The sequence below is a fragment of the Strigops habroptila genome, chromosome 4 (genome assembly GCF_004027225.2).
Source record: "Strigops habroptila isolate Jane chromosome 4, bStrHab1.2.pri, whole genome shotgun sequence".
In the NCBI taxonomy this organism is placed as follows: domain Eukaryota; kingdom Metazoa; phylum Chordata; class Aves; order Psittaciformes; family Psittacidae; genus Strigops; species Strigops habroptila.
In genome coordinates, this window is record NC_046358.1 from 3,799,263 (window position 1) to 3,819,536 (window position 20,274).

At 40.3% G+C, this 20,274-nt stretch overlaps 1 protein-coding gene across 1 annotated transcript in view; it reads left to right on the forward strand.

The window, feature by feature from the left end:
• The window catches only part of HSD17B12 (hydroxysteroid 17-beta dehydrogenase 12), a 90,317-nt gene extending 70,609 nt beyond the window's left edge, over positions 1 to 19,708 (forward strand). The window contains 5 exon segments of the mRNA XM_030482340.1: positions 79 to 113; positions 5,899 to 5,980; positions 10,766 to 10,831; positions 17,695 to 17,844; positions 18,044 to 19,708. Of these exon segments, the coding sequence (XP_030338200.1) occupies positions 79 to 113; positions 5,899 to 5,980; positions 10,766 to 10,831; positions 17,695 to 17,844; positions 18,044 to 18,148 (438 nt within the window). The 3' untranslated portion in view covers positions 18,149 to 19,708.
• Positions 19,709 to 20,274: the final 566 nt, after the last annotated feature.

A 20,274-nucleotide genomic window follows, 5' to 3' on the forward strand; every position in this document is an offset into this window, starting at 1 on the left:
GAGGAAGGGAGGCTTCCCTCGGTCTCTCGCTGTCTGGTGTCTGCATTCTCAGCCATCACGAATGTTTTCTTTCTGCAGATGACACGACTGGTGCTGCCCGGCATGCTGGAAAGGTGAGTCACAGCAACACTATCCAGACAAAGTCATCATTATTTATAGGGGAGAATCCTTTCTTGAAAAATTCATTACTGTGACTAATCAGCCCCAGTCTCCATGTTTTAATGGCAGAGTAATGCTGGGTGAGTCACGCTGATGGTGCATGAATCATCAGACGGTGGAAGCCTTTTCCACTCGATTCCCTTTTTATTTTCCCTCTCCCTTCTCCACTGTTGTGGTGATTCCTTTTAGAACAGAATTAAAAAGCCCGTCTGACTCATCAGCACTAACTCAACAACCTGCTATTCTGAGGGGGTGGTTACAGTTCCTGGGAATAACCTTCTTAAGGCTATTTCTCTAAGTCATTGTAAGGAAAATGGATGCAAAGAGTATGTTCTCATTATACAGTAGGAGGTATATTGAGGAAAGTCTGTGATCATTTGGAAAAGTAGAATTGGAGGCCAGCTCTTTAAAATAATAGCTAATGCACACCACTGTTGCTACACAAGACGTGTACTGACTTCCTAGCCAGGTCCCAGGTGAATCAAAAAGGTGCACAGATTCCACATAGTCCCACCAGGCTGTTTTCTAGCTGATCCTGACTGTCCCAAGCTGTTTGCCATCTTTGTTGTGGTGCTGCAGAGGTCTTCACCTCTCCTATGGAGAAAGGCTGAGAGTTGGGTTGGTTCAGCCTGGAGAAGAGAAGTCTCCAGGGACACCTTAGAGCAGCTCCTAGTGCCTAAAGGGGTCAAAAAGAAATCTGGAGAGGGAATTTTTACAAAGGCATGTAAGGACAGGACAATGGGGAAAGGCTTTAACCTGCCAGAGGGGAGATTTGGATTAGATAGTAGGAAAAAATCCTTTGCTGTGAGGGTGCTGGGGCACTGGCACAGGGTGCCCAGAGAAGCTGTGGCTGCCCCATCCCTGGCAGTGTTCAAGGCCAGGTTGGACACAGGGGCTTGGAGCAACCTGCTCTAGTGGAAGGTGTCCCTGCCCGTGGCAGGGGGTTGGAACTGGATGAGCTTTAAGGTTCCTTCCAGCCCAAACCATTCTGTGGTTCTAAACCCAGCTAGCTGGCGTTTGCACTAGGTCAGGTCTGAGCTATGCTTGCGATACTGAAGAAAGCTGTATAGAACCATGCATGAGAGTCACCATAGTATTGCTCCAAGCGAGTACTGTAGGAGAAGCATATATATGGGCAAAAGCTGCAAATGAAAGATTAAGGAAAAAAAAAAAAGGTATTTCTTTTATCATCCTGTTCTCTGGGAGTCTTCATTGCAGGTTTTGATTCAGTTATTCAAGTGTTGCATAGATGCAGAGCAAATGTTTCACAGCTAAACTGAAGTTTCTTTATGGATACAAACTGTCCAAGATGCTGGCCAGTACGAGAGTCAGTGTCCAGCACATCAGGGTGGTGGTGAGCTTAGTTTTCATAGTTAAAACAATCACAAGATAAGAATGAGTTAATTTCATGTAAAGAAATTCAAATTAGAAAAGAAGACCCAAGATAGAGCTCTGGGGCAGGGGTGTACTATATTCCAATAAAGGTGGAGTAGAGGATGGGGATTATAGTATGGTGGTGGTAGCTATGCAGGGTTTGTAAATAAAGTTACTTCTTGCCCATCTACTACCGTTGTTAGATACATGGACCTGCCTTTTGTGAAACCACAGCCCTCTGAAGATGCCAACATGACCAAAGCCATTCTGCTTTCAAAGGATTTAATGTATCAGGTTTTGGAACTTTGAAGCTCTAACAATTTCTTGCCTCAGTTTCTTCTTTGTGTAAAGAAATGTCATAATTATCCATTTGGCACAGTTGATCTCTTCAGCTTCTCAGGACAGAATGATGTCTACTTTACTTTTGGAATATCCTGTGTATGTTCTTCTGTTACGTATTAACCTGAGTAAGATGATTTGAATGAAAGGCAGCAAACCAGGATCCTGCTGACTTCAAGGCTACCCTTGAGCACACTGCGTCATGTTTCTTCTCACTTTTCCTAACTACATGATTACCTCAGGAATCTCAAGGATAAATGTGCAAGAAGATGCCTGGAAAGAAAAGGTTAATAGTGGTTAAAAAACTCCCCAAACCCATCTTGAACTTGGTCCTTCGTGTGAGGAGCCACTTTAAATGACTGCTCCATTTGAATGAAGGTCTTGCTTTCTGTCCCAGGGCAAAACATGTGAAAAAGCTTCCATTTTCTCTTTGGTTTTGTGATGTCAGTTGGTTTGCAGTGCACAGAAGCACTGTCTGCAGCTGCCAATTCCTGCATAGTCATAGCTCACAGGCCAGTAACACCACTAAGAGCCTGTAACCACAGGAGGACATGGATGTCCAGTGAATCCAAGGGCATGAATGAATGGTGCTTGCACTCAGTTGCTCTTTGGGCCATCCATGAATTTCTCACATAGGACAGTGGGTTAGGAAAGAGGGCTTCAGGCTCTAAAAATAAAACCAGACTAGGAAACTCATCATTATTCCTCACTTGTTCAAGGAGAATATCATATAGAGTAGATAGATGTGACGTAGCATGCTATAGCATCTTGCTATAGTTAGTGTGTGCTTTCATGTACTTGAATGTTGGGTTTATGGCAAGATATTACAAGGCAAATACAGAAGTAGAGCAGATTTTACATGCTTTGCATCCAGTCTATAAGGAGAAAACACAAGTGCATCTTGGTGTGTCTTTTTATTTATAATAAACAGAGCAGCATTAGATGAATGCCACTTCTGGTAATGGCATTTAGATTCTCTGCTGTGGCTCCTCTCCTGTGCTCTGAACACTGAAAGTGACAATTTATAATCTGCAGCTTCCTATTACACTTAAATGAGCAGTTCCTCTGTAAATTTTGAGGCTTACTGTCTAAGGTGGGAGACTCCTAGAACTGCAAATCGAGGCTTGGTGTCTTTGGGAACAAAACGAAAACCCTAACAACAACAGAAACCAGTTGACTGTTTCTAGACAAATATCAAACTATGGTATTTATTGCCAGGGAAGTAGCAAGTGCATAATTACATTACAGAGGAAGCTTGCTCTTTCCACTCGGCGTGCAGCTAGAGCAGGCGCTGGTTGCCACAGCAACAGGGAGATGGCTAAATATAGCCTCCGCAGTGCTGGACCACTTAAGGTAGAATGATGGGGAGGTGTGAGGGTGTGGACCTGGCTCTCCTCACCTTCAACTTCTTTTGTCATTAACTGTACAGTTGAGTTGGATGGAGCCAATGTTTCTTTTTGCCACACTGCTGCTTTGTGTAATTCTTCAGATGATCCCTCAAAACATTTCTTCTGTGATTCCTCTAAGAAGCAAAACTGTAATTGGAGTAATTGGACGTGTTCCCCTACAAGATGCTTCTCAGTTTCCTTTTATCTGGAGGATTTAAGTTATGAGCTTTTAAGGCTAGGCCTGTTTTCTTTATGAATAAGAAACTACAAACCACAGAACCCACAGTGGCATTGACTGCTTCAGACAGACCAACCCATGGAGCTTCTGCAGGGGGCTGCTGTTCATTTGTGGTGTTTTCTTCACTGGGTTGGACCTCACTGCACCAAGCTGATGGTCACTGCCTCTGCTGGAAAGTTGCAGTCTAGCCAGATGCTGCTTTACAGCCTGAATGCCAATCTCTCCTCTAAAGCTTTAGTGTGTTTTATAAGCATGAGGCTCATGTTTATCCATATAAACCCTTAACCCTTTTTTGAATCCTGTTAAGCTTTTGTCCTCAATTAAGTTTTGTGACAAGTACTCCCATAGTCTGACTATGGGAAGAGCACTTCCTTTTATCACATCTAAATTCCACTCTTTCATTTAAATAAATGCCATCTTTCCTTTGTATTCTAAGAGGATAAATCAAGATCTTGATCTTTGTCATTCATTAGTCTGTATACTCTTATTATGGCTGCTCTTAATAGTCTCTTGAACAGCTAAATTGAACCAATCTTTTCACCTCATTGATGTATAAGGGTTGTTTTTTATTTCTTCTTTTCCCCTTTCTTATATCATCGGGTTCTTAATATTTCAGTCCTATATTTGGAGGGATAAAAGTGTTTTGTAGACTGTCACGTGGGATTTCAGTGGTGGTGGATCTGTCCCTGCCATTCCCACCATGCTCTTCTTTGGGTGGTTTCGATGACTGCTGCGCAAAAGAGAGCTCCTTGCTCAGGTTTTCCAGGGAATGGATAGTTGAGGTTTATGATGAATTCATGTTATTTTCTTCAGGATGCATTGTTGGTTTTGTTAATACTGATTTTTCATCTGCCATTCTGTAGTCTGTTCACACACCAGTCTGAGCTCTTCAAAAAGTTCCTTATAGGATTCTCCAATCTGGTAATCTCTTAAAAACTGCATGAATACTCATTTCACTGCTAATCCCTATTTGAGCTCATGAATAAATATCACAGCACCACCTGTCTTGATATGAAAAACTTCGAGCATCCACTGTTAACCTTTTGCTGTCATGAAAATTCATTATTAATGTGTGGGCTTATTTCCTTCATGCTCCATAGTTTGATCCATGTTACTACTTTATTTCACCAACCAAACCTTGCAGATAACTCCTGAAAAATACAACAAGCTTTGGCAAAGGAGTTTGAAATCCTGAATGACTGAAATGGTTCCTTTCCACCATGTAGCCACCTCATTTCCAGAGGTGAATCAGTCACAGATTTAATTCACACTTGTATCTTGGCTGAAGCCACGTTGGTTTCACTCTATTGTCATGATTTGAAGAGTTACATCATTTTGATTTTTAGTGGATGCTTAAATGGTGTATTTTTAAGATGGTTACCCAAATCATTGTGGCAGCAGCAGCTTAGGGTATACCTAGATGAACAAATATGATGAGAAACTCATATGTGAATCTGCAGGAGTTGAACTACCTGCATGAATGCTCTCACTCTGCACTAAACGCACCATACTTAGTATGTTCAGGTAAACTGGCTTGAATTTTCTACGGGGTGAGAAGAAGCAGAGATGCGTCTTTCACTGTGTTGGCTTGTCTGGTAGCACCTTCTAACAGCATGCTTGCCATAATTTGCCTCAACCTGTTAAAACTAATTTGTCTTTCTACGTAGCACTAAGTAGTATGTCTGGTTTTGTAGGTAAAACTAGGCTTAAACATGCTCAGAATCAGTTTGGGTTGGGAAATCCGTGAGTCTTTGTCCTACTTGCACATGCTTTACATGTGCTTGGCAGAGCAGGTAGTGGCTCAGACTGGTGTCCTTAATGAAATGTTCTTGTGGAATACCTTCAGTGTTACTGTAATATGCTGTAAACCAACTCTTACTTTCTGTAGTAATCCACTGAATATCTTCCATACTATATTAAAACACCTCTGTCTTTGAGCAGTAGATTCAGATACATCCTATCTTGAAGATCCATCATGGAGTAACATTTAGAAGATGAAAGGGATTCTCAAAGTGTAAACTGTACAACAAACTTGTGTTGCCATTTCTGCTACCATGGCCTGAGATTTAGAAGTCGCCTTTTGGACTTGTGCAGCTTCACTCAGTTGGTTTTGCATAGCTTAGCCCAGTGTGTGTATGTGCATATATATGTATGGAACTTGATTCTCTTGCTGTATTGACCTCAAATACAAATTGGTATAAATTGCTGATTTATACCAGTTGCTTGAATACTTCTAATTGTGCTTAAAGTCTTATTAGTCAATCTCAGTTTAGGATTTGGTTGGGGTTTTAAAACAGATCTTAATCTCCGCCCTAAAGGTTTTCTTTAGGCTTGCAGTAATTTTCTGAAACATAAGATGTTTCCTTTATTTCATGATAATATCTTTTCACTGCCTTTCAGATCAAAAGGGGTAGTCCTGAACATCGCCTCTGCTGCTGGGATGTATCCAACTCCGCTGCTGACTCTTTACTCCGCGACCAAGGTAAGTGCTCTTTTCCACACTGAAATCAAGTGTCAAACATAAGCCAACACTACAAGAATAAATGTTTTGATGTCCATCTAGTGGTGCTTTCATGAACTAAAAGTCATGAGTTAACTTCTTCCAATAGCAGAAGCTGGAAGGATGAGAGAAAAATGAGTGCAAGGGTTTATTGTCATGGAAATGACTATTTTACATATTTCATCTTGCATTCTACTTTTACATGGAAAGGATGCTATTGTACTAAGCAAACTTAGTGTGAGGTTGAGAAAGGACATTGACGTTTTTGAATTTGAAACTTCCCTCTACCCCCCGTATCTTACTGAAGATATGTATCTTCAATACACATGTATATATATTTATATATGTATTTATTTAAGTAGGACTCTTCCGGTGCTTGTTGTAAGCAAACATTTGTCCTCCTTTCTTATTAGTTGCCTTTAGTTTAACATTTCAGGTAAGAGAAAGGATAGAGCTCTAGGGCCTCATCATTAGCAAACAGTCAACTTCCCTTGATCTGCTGACCATCCATCCTGCTAACATAGTCCACTCTGTCATTTGATGTTCTCGCAGTGAGTGGATTATTGGCTTGTATTCTCCCTGACAGCCACCATAAATTCCAGGTTCTTTGCAGCAGGGCTGCTACTCAACCAAAGTGAAGGCGTGGTGTTATCCCAGTCTATATGCAGAACTTTGCACTTCACTTTGTGCCAGTGAAGAGATCTCAGGATGTTTAACAACAATTAGGTTTATCAGGGTCTCTCTGGATTGCAGCTCTGTCGTGTCAGCCATTCCATCTGATGTTGTCATCTGCAAAGTTGCTGAGGGTGTGCTCTGTGTCATCATCTACGTCGCTGATAGGAGATGCTGAAGAATATGGGCCTCAGTGTTGATCTGTAGGGCTCTCTGCTTGTTATCAGCCAGATGTCAAGCTATTAATCACAGCCCTTTGAGCCTGGTGGTCCAGCCAATTTTCAGTCTGGCCAGCAGCTTGTCTTTCAGCATGTATCTGCTCAATTTCCAAATGAGAATGCTGCAGAAAATGGTGTTCAAAAGCTTTGCTGAAAGGAAAATATCTCTCTACACACACACATATATTTTATATACGAAACATCTGTTTCCTTCATCCACAAAGCTTGTCCACTCCATTGTAGAAAGCAGTTTGCTGTTGATAAATCTGTGTTGACTGTTTCTGATGTATCTTCTTGTCCTTTATGTGCCTGAAAATGAATTTCAAGAGGTGGGCTCCATGGTCTTTCCACAAACTGAGTTAAAGCTGGTGGGATCCTTCTTAGCTTTTCAAGAAGGGTATATTAGCCCTCTGCAGTTGTTGAAGATCTCCCTTAGATTCCATTGTTTTTCAGATACCGTAGAGAGCAGACTTATATGCACGTGGATTAGTTCTTTCAGCCCTCTTGAATGAACCCATGGTTGCTCTATGTATTTGAATACATCCAGCTTCTCCGAGTAGTCTCTAAATTGTTGCTGCCTCTGCCTATCTCTTTCATTAAACAAAACTGGTGCATGCAGAGGCATGTGAGCAGCCTTTGGCTGTGCAAAGCAAGAGAAGTGTTGAATGAATACCTTAACCTTTTCCTATCCTTTAGGTTGTGTCCCTTATGCCTCAACAGACCCTCATTTCTCTGAAATTCCTCTTCAAACTAGTGTACTTTGCAGGTAAACTACCCTTAATATCCTTTGCTAGTCTTTTCTTTCTGGTTTGGATTTTAGTCCTAAGTACCCAATAATGTTTTATGTTTCTATTTTGTTGCTTCTTCTTTCTGTCTTTCATATGCTCATTTGTAGGGTGAGGGGCTCCCTGCTTAGCCAAACACTGAAATTCCAGTTGTCTTCCACAATAGGTTGGTTTATTTTACTAGTTCATAGTACTATTCTAGATCTACATTTCATGTTAAATTTATCTGCTCTGCTTTCTCTTTGTGTCCTTGGGACAGTTTTGTCTTTCTGCAGCTGGTCTTATTACCATCCTTCCCCAAAGATACTTACAGGGGCTCCTAAAAATCTTCCCCTAAAAGACGTGCAGTTAACACAGTAAAGACTAATGACTAAGACTAAAGAACTGATAAAACTAAATGCAAGAGACATTTACACTGGTATTAAAGCTATATGGCACTACAGTTTTTTCAGGCACACCTAGTAATCACCTTAAATACCTCAAGGATTTCAGGGTCTAAGCAGAACCTCGGCAGGATGAAGAAACCTTCAGTAGTGTCATTCATGTCAGAAGAGACCTACATTTCCTCTAGACCTTTAGTAATGTCTTCATATTTCCCTAAAGGAATTGATGCACACTGTTTTATTCATACTAAAGGAGGGGATGTTTAAGTTTAGAAATCATGAAAGCCTGAATTAGTTTTAGCTGATAGAAATAGCTGTTTCCTGAGAGCTCAGTTCTGTGTTTTAATACAAAAGGTCACTTTCGTTGTGACGGCACCTTCAGCTTTATGGAATGAATTGAGCTTCTGATTTTAGTGATAATATGCTTTATACTGCTTTGGTTAGTCTTTTTTTCAATGAGAATCTCAAATATTTCTTCCTCTCCTCCTAAGAAACTCAATTACAGGTTAAGTAATCTGCTTATTCTCAGCACTGCTCGTCTTCTTCTACCACAGCAAGATTAGTAAGCATGAAAGTGACTCCCCTAATGTAGCTATAGAAAGACTGTATCTGCAATGTCTAGGGGTTTTTTTGCCTCATCTATATAGAGGGGGTTTAAAGCATAGTATCCTTCAGGTCTAAGTCAATGGCTTTGGCTAATTATCGGGAACAGACGCAGTCCAACTCTTTAACCTTCCCGTAGAGAATTCCCAATTTTACAATGAAATGAGACACTTTTAAAGGCATCATAGTCCTATTTTTTTAACTGATTTACCTATCTACCTATGGTAATACTAATGAGAAGTGAAATATGATTACTTCCCCCCTATGTCTTTAGGATTTGGGTTTGTTACTGGATATCCAAAGAGAAGAAATCTTGCATGTAGTGCATATCTGCTTATTCAGGGAATGTTTCCTTAGAGACAGTTCTTAAGGCTGTTTTAAGTGAAAGGTTGTTGGGGGGGGTTGAGCATCTGGAAGTAGAATACCCAACTTGCCTTGAAATAAATTCTTCAATAAGAAAATCTCCAAAGCCTGTATACTGGGCATAGCTTTCTCTTCTCATGTAAGCATTCTCTTTAGTGCAAGCTCTTTGCAACCGGTAGAGATGATGGTCCTTCTATATAGTCTTTCTGTATTTGAAACTGATTTTAGGACTTCTTTCATGTAGAAATAGTTAGAAATTGAATGATCAAAGCACTTTGATTAGCACAAAATGTTTTTTACTTACTTTTAATAGATTATTGATACACTCTGCAGTTATATATCTGGCAACTGCGTTCAGAGGCTGCAATGAACTACTCACATGTCTATACAAGTGTCTTATTGTTGCAATAGGATGGCTAGCTCACTTGAATCACTGCTGCTAGACTAGACTTCGAGTCTGGTTCATGTTGAGTACTGAATTTCATTAAGAACTTACACTTGAGGGAAAGGGAGAAGAAAAGAACAGTTGGACAGAAGATGAGCTTTTCTTGGTTTAATAAGCACCCTTCTAGCTTGTACATGCAACTTGAAGGTGAAGAATAAAAAGATCTATCTGCTACACAGCAAAATCTAGTTTTCTTTTGGATCTTGTTCATGCTCAGAAGAGCGTCTATAGAAAGAGCCCTGTAGCATAGGAGTGTTTCTGTTGCTTCTTGTATAGCTGAGTTCAATGGGATGACCTTGATAGGAAAAACACTGGGCACTGCAAATTTAAGTGCTGGTTTCAGTTAGGACTTGTGTTAACCCATTGGTGACCTGGTGACCAAAGCAAGACTGTAAAGCAGGTGCAGTACTGGAGCTTTGCTGTTTGTTTTCAAGCTAGTCTGAAGAATCTGCTGCTGCTTTAGTATTTATTTGAGCTTCAAGCATGGGTAAGAAAGTTTAGTTCCTTCAGTTGAAGGTACTCCATTCATCCTACCTGGCTGTGTTGTTTCACTAAACCAAGAAACCATAGTAGAACCTGATTTTTTTGTCTCACTGGACTGCAGGAGGGAAAAGTGGGAAGGTGGTTTAGGAGCACTTAGGGAGGGTGAATCTCTGCTGGTTTGAGCTGCTGAGTAGCCTTGGGTTATTGGGGCAATACTTTCTTGACATGCTTATGAAGGCAGCTGTATCAGATGTGAGGGCATCTTGAAGGCAGGCACTAGCATCCACCTCTTAAGCTTTTCCACTTCTTTCTTTAAGCTTCTAGTCTTGTAATTTCTAAAGCTTCCAGAAATTTGGAAGAGGAGATGGACTTCAGGACTATGAAGAGGCGTCACCATAGGGTAGCATTTCTTAAAAGTGTAAAGGCAGAAGGCAAAGTATTTAAACACTGCTTTAAAAACCAGGCACAAGAGAAACCTACTTAAATCACTCTTGAAACAAAAAAAGTCTAAGGAGGTGACATAAGTAGTGAACACACAAAGTCTGGTTTTCGTTTTTAAAGGAAAGGAATTTATGTATTCCTTCTAAATTGAAAAGGTTGGTTTGTTTAGACTGAGCCTTACTTCTGTATAAAGACTGTAAAGCATAGAGTTTCTATTCAGATGGAGTTGCTCTAATATGTAAAGTTTCTCTGAAAACCTAAGGGTTTTCACTTTGAAAACTATGTAGTAATTCAAATATGCTTCCAAAACCCTGCAAGCTATAGTTTCTATTTTAATGTGTAGCATTCTACATGTTTCCCTTCTTTCTCTCTAGGCTTTTGTGGATTTCTTCTCCCGAGGCCTCCAGGCAGAATACAAGAGCAAGGGCATCATTGTGCAGGTGAGTAGAGTTTGTTTCATCTAAGTGTGGTTACCACAGCAACATTGGTGTCTTGGTAACAAAAGGGAATCAGCATATTCTCTTATTCATGAATGTGTGACTCAGATTACAGATAAGGATTTCCTTTGATCCCATTAGCAACTTGCTGAAGCTACTCTGAAACAATGTCTTGAAGCAATAAAAAACATGTTGGTTTTTGAGCATGGTTTGGTTATGGGGTTGTTATTGTTTGGGTTTTTTTTTTTTTAGCTAATCATGATAATTGAACTTTTAAGTATAAAATGTTCAATAAAACTGTGTGCAACTATAGAATACCTCTTTATACAACTTCATCTACTGGAATACAGTTTTTAGAGTGCATCTGTACAGAGATTTCAACAGGCAACTGCTCGAAAGATTAGAATGGTGCCTGCAGTGTAAGCATAACAGCAAGAACAGAGAAAAGCCTCAAAGACCCTTTGTATGTAATGGATTGATTTAATTTTCTTTACTACTGGGTTTCCTCATTACTAATATCTTGCTTTTTTCCTCCCATTTTTTACCTTCCATGGTTTTAATTATTTTTGATGGGCATAAAAGCGAGTCTCTTGCAGCTTTATGGGATTTTGCTTTCATATTACTTCTCACATACATATGTAACTGGGATTTCCAGCATTGCCTGCAAACACTGAGTTTTTCATTACTTATTACATCTCTTGCTCTCCAGAGCAATAGTCAATTTGACCAAGATGGTATGTTACCTGTACTGTGAAGACAGTGGTGTATCTCTTTTAAATTCAGTTAGGGATCCTCTTATGAACAGAATTAGTCTATGTCCATGCCTGTCATTCCCCTGTTCTGTATGGTGGATCTCAAAACCAGCCAGATGGGGTTGGAGCAACCTGGTCTAGTGGAAGGTGTCTCTGCCTCTGGCAGGGGATTGGAACAAGATGATCTTTAAGGTCCCTTCCAATCCAAACCATTCTATGATCTCAACTCCAAAGGCCCTATGAGGAATAATGCACAAAGTTGTCTGCCTTATTTGTGTAATAATTAAGTGTGAGAGCACAACTTTTGTTACTAGCTAAAACCATAGAGAAGTTGTTACCAACTTAAGGCTATGTTACCTTTTTGATGTGTCGGGTTTTTTTTCCTTTTAAGCATACTTAGCAAAACAAGAACTTATCATTAGGGTGTGTCCTGCTGCTTAGTATCCAGATGTTTAGTCCCAGATGTTTAGTATAATCATAGAATATTAGAATGGTTAGGTTTGGAAAGGACCTTAAGATCATCCAGTTCCAACCCCCTGCCACGGGCAGGGACACCTTCCACTAGAGCAGGTTGCTCCAAGCCCCTGTGTCCAACCTGGCCTTGAACACTGCCAGGGATGGGGCAGCCACAGCTTCTCTGGGCACCCTGTGCCAGTGCCTCAGCACCCGCACAGTAAAGAATTTCTTCCTTGTATCTAACTTGAACTTCCTCAGTTTCAATTTGAAGCCATCACTTCTTGTCCTATTGCTACAGTCCCTGATGAGGAGTCCCTCTCCAGCATCCTTGTAGCCCCCTTCAGATACTGGAAGCTGCTCTGAGGTCTCCACATGGCTTCTCTTCTCTAGGCTGAACAGCCCAAATTTTCTCGGCCTGTCTTTGTATAATGTCCTGTCCCAGTTCCTGAGAGAGGATTGTGTTAAGAAAAAAGACAATTGCTGTGTGAGCTATTCCCATGCAGGAATAGCTTTAATGGGAACCTCATTTAAACCTAGATTTAAACCTTATATTAAACATCTTAAGGGACGCAGTTTATTTTGGGGTCTGTTGGCATTGGAGAGGAAGATAGCATAGGTGGTCCCTGAAAGCGTTCTAACTACTGTGATAGACCTTCTTGAGGTAAGACTGAACATTAGGTTTATGCTGATAGCAGGTCATAACTTGCTGTAGAGCACCCAAAGCATAACTTCTTAGAGTGTTTGATGCTGTGCCCTAGCATCCTTGGATGTACCTTCAGCTATACCAGTGGGCAGCAATGAAGGATGCTACAGAGGTACTACCTGACCAGGTACAGGTTCAGCATGCAGAGTGGTGTGTGTGTGCTCTCAGCTCTTGAAGTGGATTAAGCTGGAGCAACTTTTAGTGATTTATGTCCCCTCATTACTTTTTCTTCTTACAGGGTTTTTCCAAGTAATTTCCTGACTTCAGCCCCAAACTGTCTTGCAATGGATCAGTTTTTACAATACTGAAAGTTTCTTACAGCTCTCTTTTCACTTTCACCCTTCTACATTACTTCTATCTCCCCAGTGTGTTTCCAATTGTATTACTTGCAGATTATCAGACAGTTGGTCTTCTGATCTGTTTCATGTACTGTAGTCACAGATTGCAACTGAGACTGAAGGAGAAAGAAGTGTTAGATCTGAGAGGTGTTGTTCCTGTGTGCATTTGTCTCTTTCTCCCCAAATTTTGTCTACATAGTACTGTCAGTTTGAGAGGAGAATGAAGGTACTGTTCATTTATGACTATGGAGTACCTATTGAAACTGTAAAGGTAAATAACCCAGTAGCTTGTGTTGGCTAAAGGCCTTTAGCCACCATAGTAGAATGTACATAATATGGGAAAGATTTTCTAGCTTTTGAGTATGGAAAAGCTAGAAAAAAGGTATTCAGTGTCTTCCATTTTTAACATTATAAGCAAATGAAGAATTAAATCTGGCTTTTCAGTTATATTTTCCTGTACAAATCGTATAGGTTGTGGTAAGCTGTCTTTTTGTAACTCCCACATTGGCTAAGGGTGCTGAATTCCTGGCAGCACTGCTTTTTTGCCCATAAATGCAGACAGGGAATTGCCATTCTGAGTTATGTGGGCCTGATGACCAATACCTGTCACAGCTTCAATTTGTTATGCTAATTTTATTGCAGTCCATGTCCTTGTTCCAGCCTAAGTCACTGTAAACCACTAATGAATATTACAAGTACATTCCTGTGAAGACTAGCTGATGTATCTCCTTCAAGTGCTTGGGAAGACTGCATCCCCCTTAGTTCATCTCTGTGACCTTCAGAAGTGTGGTACTTTTAATTCCACACTTACACTTCCAGCTGAGATCACCATTTAAACCAGTTAACTTTTACCATGCCAATATGTGCAGAGTACCACTGTGTGAGAAACCTACCATAATGCTGGTAGGATTTTACCAATCTCTGAAGTTCAACCTAAAGTATATCACTTTTGTTCAGGGGGATTGCCTTCTTTCTGGAAGCTTAGCTTAGGTTTGATAGTATATAGTGCTTTTATTGCAATTTTGCCATCTTTAGATTAAAAATATACTCCTTCTGGCTGACCAGCCTGCTTAATTTTACAGAAGCAGCACAGTAATAGCATAGGTTAAAAATCTGTGTGTGCTTACACGGAGAGAAAGAGATAGGCAAAAAGAAAAGGAATGAGGAAGAAGATGACAACGACTTCTCTCAAGACTCTTTTAATAATCTCTCCCTGAATGATTTCTGCACTATCTTCTAAAATTTTTGCTCTTTGAATATGTCTAAAAATACTTAGTTCTTAAACCCTTTCTTCTACTCCCTTTTTTAAACTTCAGTTAGATATTGGCGTTTCTCCTCTAACCTCATTACTATGCCTAGCAAAAGTGTAACAGTAAAAACTTCCACTACCTGTTTTCTTCTGTCATATCCACTATATAAAATATCAGATCACAAAATCATGGCAGTGTTCATTTGAAGGGATCTCTACAAAGCTTTCTAGTCTAACCTCCTGCTCCTAGCAGTGGGATTGCCTAGCAGCAGTGAGATTGCTGCTAACACTAAGTTATGGGCTGGTTCTGGGTGGCTTTATCCAGCCAAATCTTGAAAACCTTCAAGGGCAGAGATGCTGTGGCCAGTCTGGACAGCCTGTTTGAGTGTAGTCTGGAAGCCTGTCTGAGTGTTGTGCTGCTCTCTTAGCAAAAGGCTTTCTCCTTAGTGTTCAGTCTGAGAGTCCACAGCCAAAATTGAGAGGTTTGCCTCTTGTTATTCTGTCTGGGACTGCCAAGAGAAGTTTGGCTCTCATCTTCATAACTGCCTTTGAAATAACTTTAGGCAGGTATTGGGTCACCACCAGCCTCCTTTTCACCACACTGAACAAGCCCAGCTCTCTCTCCAGGTATTCACAGAAGTGTGTTGTCACCAAATTAATGGCTAGTGGCATTGCCTTCCTTCCTCCAAAGCTTGTTAGTTTTCTATATAGGTCAGCTTTGGCTGCTGCAATTCTTACCCCTTTATGTCTCCCACCCTCCTTTTCCCCACAAAGAAATGGAAAGAAACTTCTTTGGAAACACCTGAGAGTTCAGTCTTTTTTTAAAGTAACTAAAATAGGTGATAAAATGGTGTAAATGAGATATTCTGACTTTGGGAGCTTATTTTCATGTGTCTGTAGCATAATAAGCAGAGGCTTCTGTTCAGCACTTGAGATCTGACTTCTTGCATCTGTACAACATCAAGGACCCCAATTCTGGGTGCTGGCCAATTTTGATAAGCATCAGAGGTGTAAGCAGTATCAAATGTTTTAAGGGAGCAAGAGAATTTTACTGACATAAGCTACTCTTGAGGCATGTTTTGGAACTGGAGAAGCAGGCTCAGCATTCCCTGGATAAACTATGCAGTTACTTGCCCAGGTGGTGTGGGTTATGTCTGCCTGAATGCAGAATGCTAAAAGGCTTTAGGTAGTTTGTTTTAAATCCGTCATGCCAGTTTTAGATAGGATTCATGAATGTCGAAGCTCCTTGTGGAGAGGAAGAAGCGGGGGGGAAACTAACTTAGTAGATTTAACAAGTCTCTTCATAGCTGTTAAAATATGGCACAGTTAATAGGAAGCTTGTAAATCTAATGTCTCTAAATACCTGTTTCTGTTTTCTGGAGAGCATTTGGGAGGGACAAAGAAATGTTGGAGTGTAATCCTATGCTTCTATGTGCCTTGAAGTGTGTGGATCAATAGCTAACCAGTAGTGCTGCTGTATGCTTGCTTTTTCAAGTATCCTCATGCACAATTGTTTGCCCCTTCATGCTATCCAGTGGCTTAACTGGGTAGTGCAGTTCACTTAAGTCTGTTCGTGAGCAGAGGAAGACAGAAAGTAAATCATAATTATGACCATCGTGCCACGCGGGATGTTGCACACGTAATTTGGTGGTGAATAAGCAGCTTAGAACTGTTTTCTAAAACACCAAACTAGAGATTCTGTTTAGACATATAATCTGAAACGTGGATGAAGTTCACATTGTGAAGCTGAAACTAGGTACCTGTCCTGTTATGGTGATAGAATGAGTAATTTTCTTATCCAAGCATTTGTAGCTTTTGGTGACTTTAAAGGCAATGGTAATTGCCTACATTTCTGAAATTAAGGTCTCTGTGTTTTTCATCTCCACATGAAAGTGGGCTCATGCAGTATATTGTTGAAATCCTATTTATAGAGAGAAGTGCATGGTTTTAATGTTCTAAGGTGAGGGAATGAGCAGACATACCAATGCTTCCTGTTTGTGGTGGTCAAATTCCTGTTGGAATGTGCACAGCTATGGTATGGATAAATGGTCAGTGAGACTTCATGTGATCCTTTCCCCCTGTGCTATGCTCCTCAGAGTGTGATAGTAGATGTTTCTGAGGTCAAGCATGTGTGGTCGTTGTTCTTTCAGAGACTAACATGGGGAAGCAGGTTTCTGAGCTGTGACTTGCCCAAATATATTGAGTTTTGAAATAGTATTCTCATTTTGAGATCCATTAGAATAGCAGAAGTGGATCCATGCTGTAGAGGAACATGTATCATAGCACTCTCTACTGTGATGGGCGATAGTGACTGTATATGCTGAATCACTAGTACAGCCACAGACAGTGTCTTAGAAAGTCATTGTGTTGGTAAGGTCCCAACCTTTCTAAACCTGTGAGATCTGGTGTGTTTAATATCTGATTAAGTGGCTATAGACCAGGGCTTTTTTGATTACTCTTTTAGAGGCCTAGGTTAAGGACAAGTTGAAAGCAATGCCAAAACCATAACTATGAGGAAAGAGGGTTGCTTCCTAGTGTATAATTATATATGCGTTTCCCTTCTCCAGTAGCATGAGCTGGGGATAGGTGGAATGTGGTTTTGGATTCCCCAGGTCTATCTTGCCCCACCACTGTGGTACCAGTGTCCCTTTGTTAACAATATACCCATGTCTCTTCCTCTTGCTTTTCCATTATGCCAGGGCCATGTAGTTCTGAGACCCAGCATCACTTCTTCTGTTTCTTCCAAATCTTGCTATCTTGCTACCCATTAACTGTGCTTCATTTCTTGATCCTTCCTTCTCTCCTTGATGTCTTCCACTGTGGTACCAATACCTCCTCCTTCCTCTGAGCGCCTCTGGGGAGTTATAAGCTCAGTGTTCCAAGTCTCCTAGTGTTCCCTTTTCTCCTTCCACCTGCATTCATGCTTCTCTCTCTACAGGTACCAAACTGGGGAGCTGTTACTCAGGTATAAAATCCCTGTGTTGGGTTCTGTGCCTCCTTCCCAAGCAAACATTGGGGATTTACTACAGAGAAGCAACACTACAGCATTTTCTGTTAAACAACTGGAATGAAGTTTTGTGCTTACAAAGCAAATTCTAAGAAAGGCTTTTCAACCATACACTTGCAAAAGCGTTTTTTCTAGGGCCCCAACTGAGGATGCTGGTTGTCAACAGGCCACGTTTCAAATATGACAAGATACCTGGTGAAAAATGGTTTTGATATTGTATGTTGTGATCTTAGAACTGAAAAGAAGTCTGGCTCAAGCTGGAATTCAGTGTACAGGTTATCTAACTTCCAATGATTTTAATTCCTTGATGTAAATTAATCTGAAAGCGTTCTCTGCTTAACATGATCTTTCCTATGTGCAGAGTGTTTTACCATATTATGTGGCTACTAAGATGTCCAAAATCCGCAAGCCAACCTTCGATAAGCCCAGTCCTGAAACATACGTCAGAGCTGCGCTGGGCACAGTGGGTCTGCAGTCCCAGACCAACGGGTGCATACCCCACGCACTCATGGTAAGTCACCTTGGAAAACGTAAGGATCTGGAATGTCCTTTGTTAAGTGTTTGTTATGGAAGAGTAAGAATAATTTTGAATATTAATTATTTGTGTTCTTTAACTTCTAATCATAACTTGGTAATGTCTGTGTGTAAGTGTTAGATATCCCTTAGTACAAGCTATGAAAAGCTAAGACTTCTCCTTTTTTTCCTTTTAGGGATGGATCTTCTCTCTTCTACCTGCATCTACTGTCATTAATTTACTCTTGAAAACTAACAAACAAATACGGGCTCGTTATTTGAAAAAGATGAAGGAGAATTAACTTGGAGGCAGCTTGATCTCAGAAGCTTGGAATTCCTGCAGGTTCCATACTCACTAGACCGAATGTTTTAAACATCTTCAATCGTAGGTGTACTTTCTAACAAGCAAACCAGTCTTGTTTTGAGGATACAGCTGAAACAAGACTGTTGGCTTCTAATATTGATTTAAAAATAGGCTTTATTTGTTTATAGATATTAAGGGGGGGAGTGCTTTGGACTAAAATAGCACTGTGCTTTAAGAAATACTCACATAGACTTGATCAGACATTGTGCTGTTGAGGAACAGCTTGGTTGTATAGTGTCCATCACATCTATGTATTGTGCGCATGGGTGAAGGGCAGAGAAGTTCTCACATGTTCCTGGATGGATGGGCAGGAGCGAGAAGGGAGCATATTTATTTAAAGAGGTAAACTTGTACTATGGACAGAGCGTAATGTTTTCCCAGCTCACGTTTTGGGTACTTGCAGGGATTCTTCATTGTCAGCCAGCTCGTGGGGGCTCCCTTGCTTACATGATCCAGTGTGGTTTTTGGTTATGAACTCGAGGGAAATGCGCCAAAAACCAAAATAAGTGTAATTGCTCATCTATAAATATGCACATAAGATGATAACGTTGCGAAAAGTATTTAAATTCTTGGTTCATGAATATGGATTCTAACTTTTCAGTCATATGTAATCTTTACAATTTGTAATAATAACGTTTTTAAAAGTTCAGTGCCTGCTCTTTGTAATAGGTGGTGATAACACAATGTAGATAAATGTCACAAGTTGTGTTACGTGCTGGTTTGCTATGCAAAAGTTTATGGGTACTTTAAATGCAGAGCTTGAAATGAGTTACTCTCCTTGTTAGCAATGATGGTTAAATTCTTTCTGAAGTGTGTACCAGTCTGTCTTTTTGGTGAGGTCCTTCGAAATGTGAATCCTGACTATTTGAGACAGCTTTAAAAATGAGAACCAGTGAACTTCTCTAAATGTAGAACACGTTTGATTTTAACTGATGTGTTTCATGGTTCTATTCCAAAACGAGTGCTCCAGTGAGGCTGAAGTTACCCAACTCTAGGACAGGGATCAAAGTATATGAGAAGTCTGCACTGCTGTTGTCTGTATTTACCTACTCCTTGAATTTTCGTCTTTAACATTCCTTTTAGAACCATAAAATGCACTGCAACTTACAAGGCAAATCCAATTGCAAGCAGCTACTTATGTTTTGTGTGGTGACTTCCTGAGGCTGAAGAGTGGAGGTTGTTTTCTGTCCTTTGAAGAGTCATTTCAAGCTCTGATTTTTGAAGTCAAGTATGTTGTACTGAGATGTGATTTGGGGCTAACATTTCTGTACATTGAAAAAAAAACCTGAATACCGATGCAATGGTGCTGATCAAATCTGAGATGCAGATCCTATCCCATAGTTTTCTTAATTTTTTTTTGGATCAGGGATTGGTGAAGTCGGTGGTATTAGTTCTGTAAGAGCACATGGCTTGGTTTGCTCTGGATCTGTTGTGGAAGCATTGGACTAAATCTAAGTTTTTGACTTTGTAAAACAAATTAAATGGAATTAACTCTGAATCTTTACTGTGGTGTGTTTTTTACTTATAATGTTTGCCTGTACATTCAAATGCCTGATTGTTCTTTATCATATATAATAATGCAGTGAAAATGATGGTACTTTTACATGCTAAAACCAAAGCTTTTATTAATCTGTTTTCGTGGTTGTTATCTATTTTACCTTCATACTTTAAAATCACTGGAACACAAAATAAACTGTTCATTAGAACTATTCATTAAGCTATTAGTAAGAAATAGTTATTTCCAAATACAATTTTCTGTTGGAGGTGTTTGGAAAGGTGTGTCTGAGGGGAATAGCGCGCCTGTCCACACGGTGCAGGTTGGGTTCCCACTCGTGTTTCCCTTGAGGTCTTTTATTTTCCAAACTGCAGCAGGGAATCACTTTTTAACCTAAATTGCCTTGGCTTTGATTTTGAATGTCTGCTCATCTCAGCAATTGAGATAATGTGTATTCATTGGCTTCCAATGTACATTGAAATATCCCAGGCATGTGATGGAAGACAGGCTGGATTACTGGCGGTACTATTGTCCCAAAATCAGGGTTCTTCACCTGGTGTGCAGAGAAC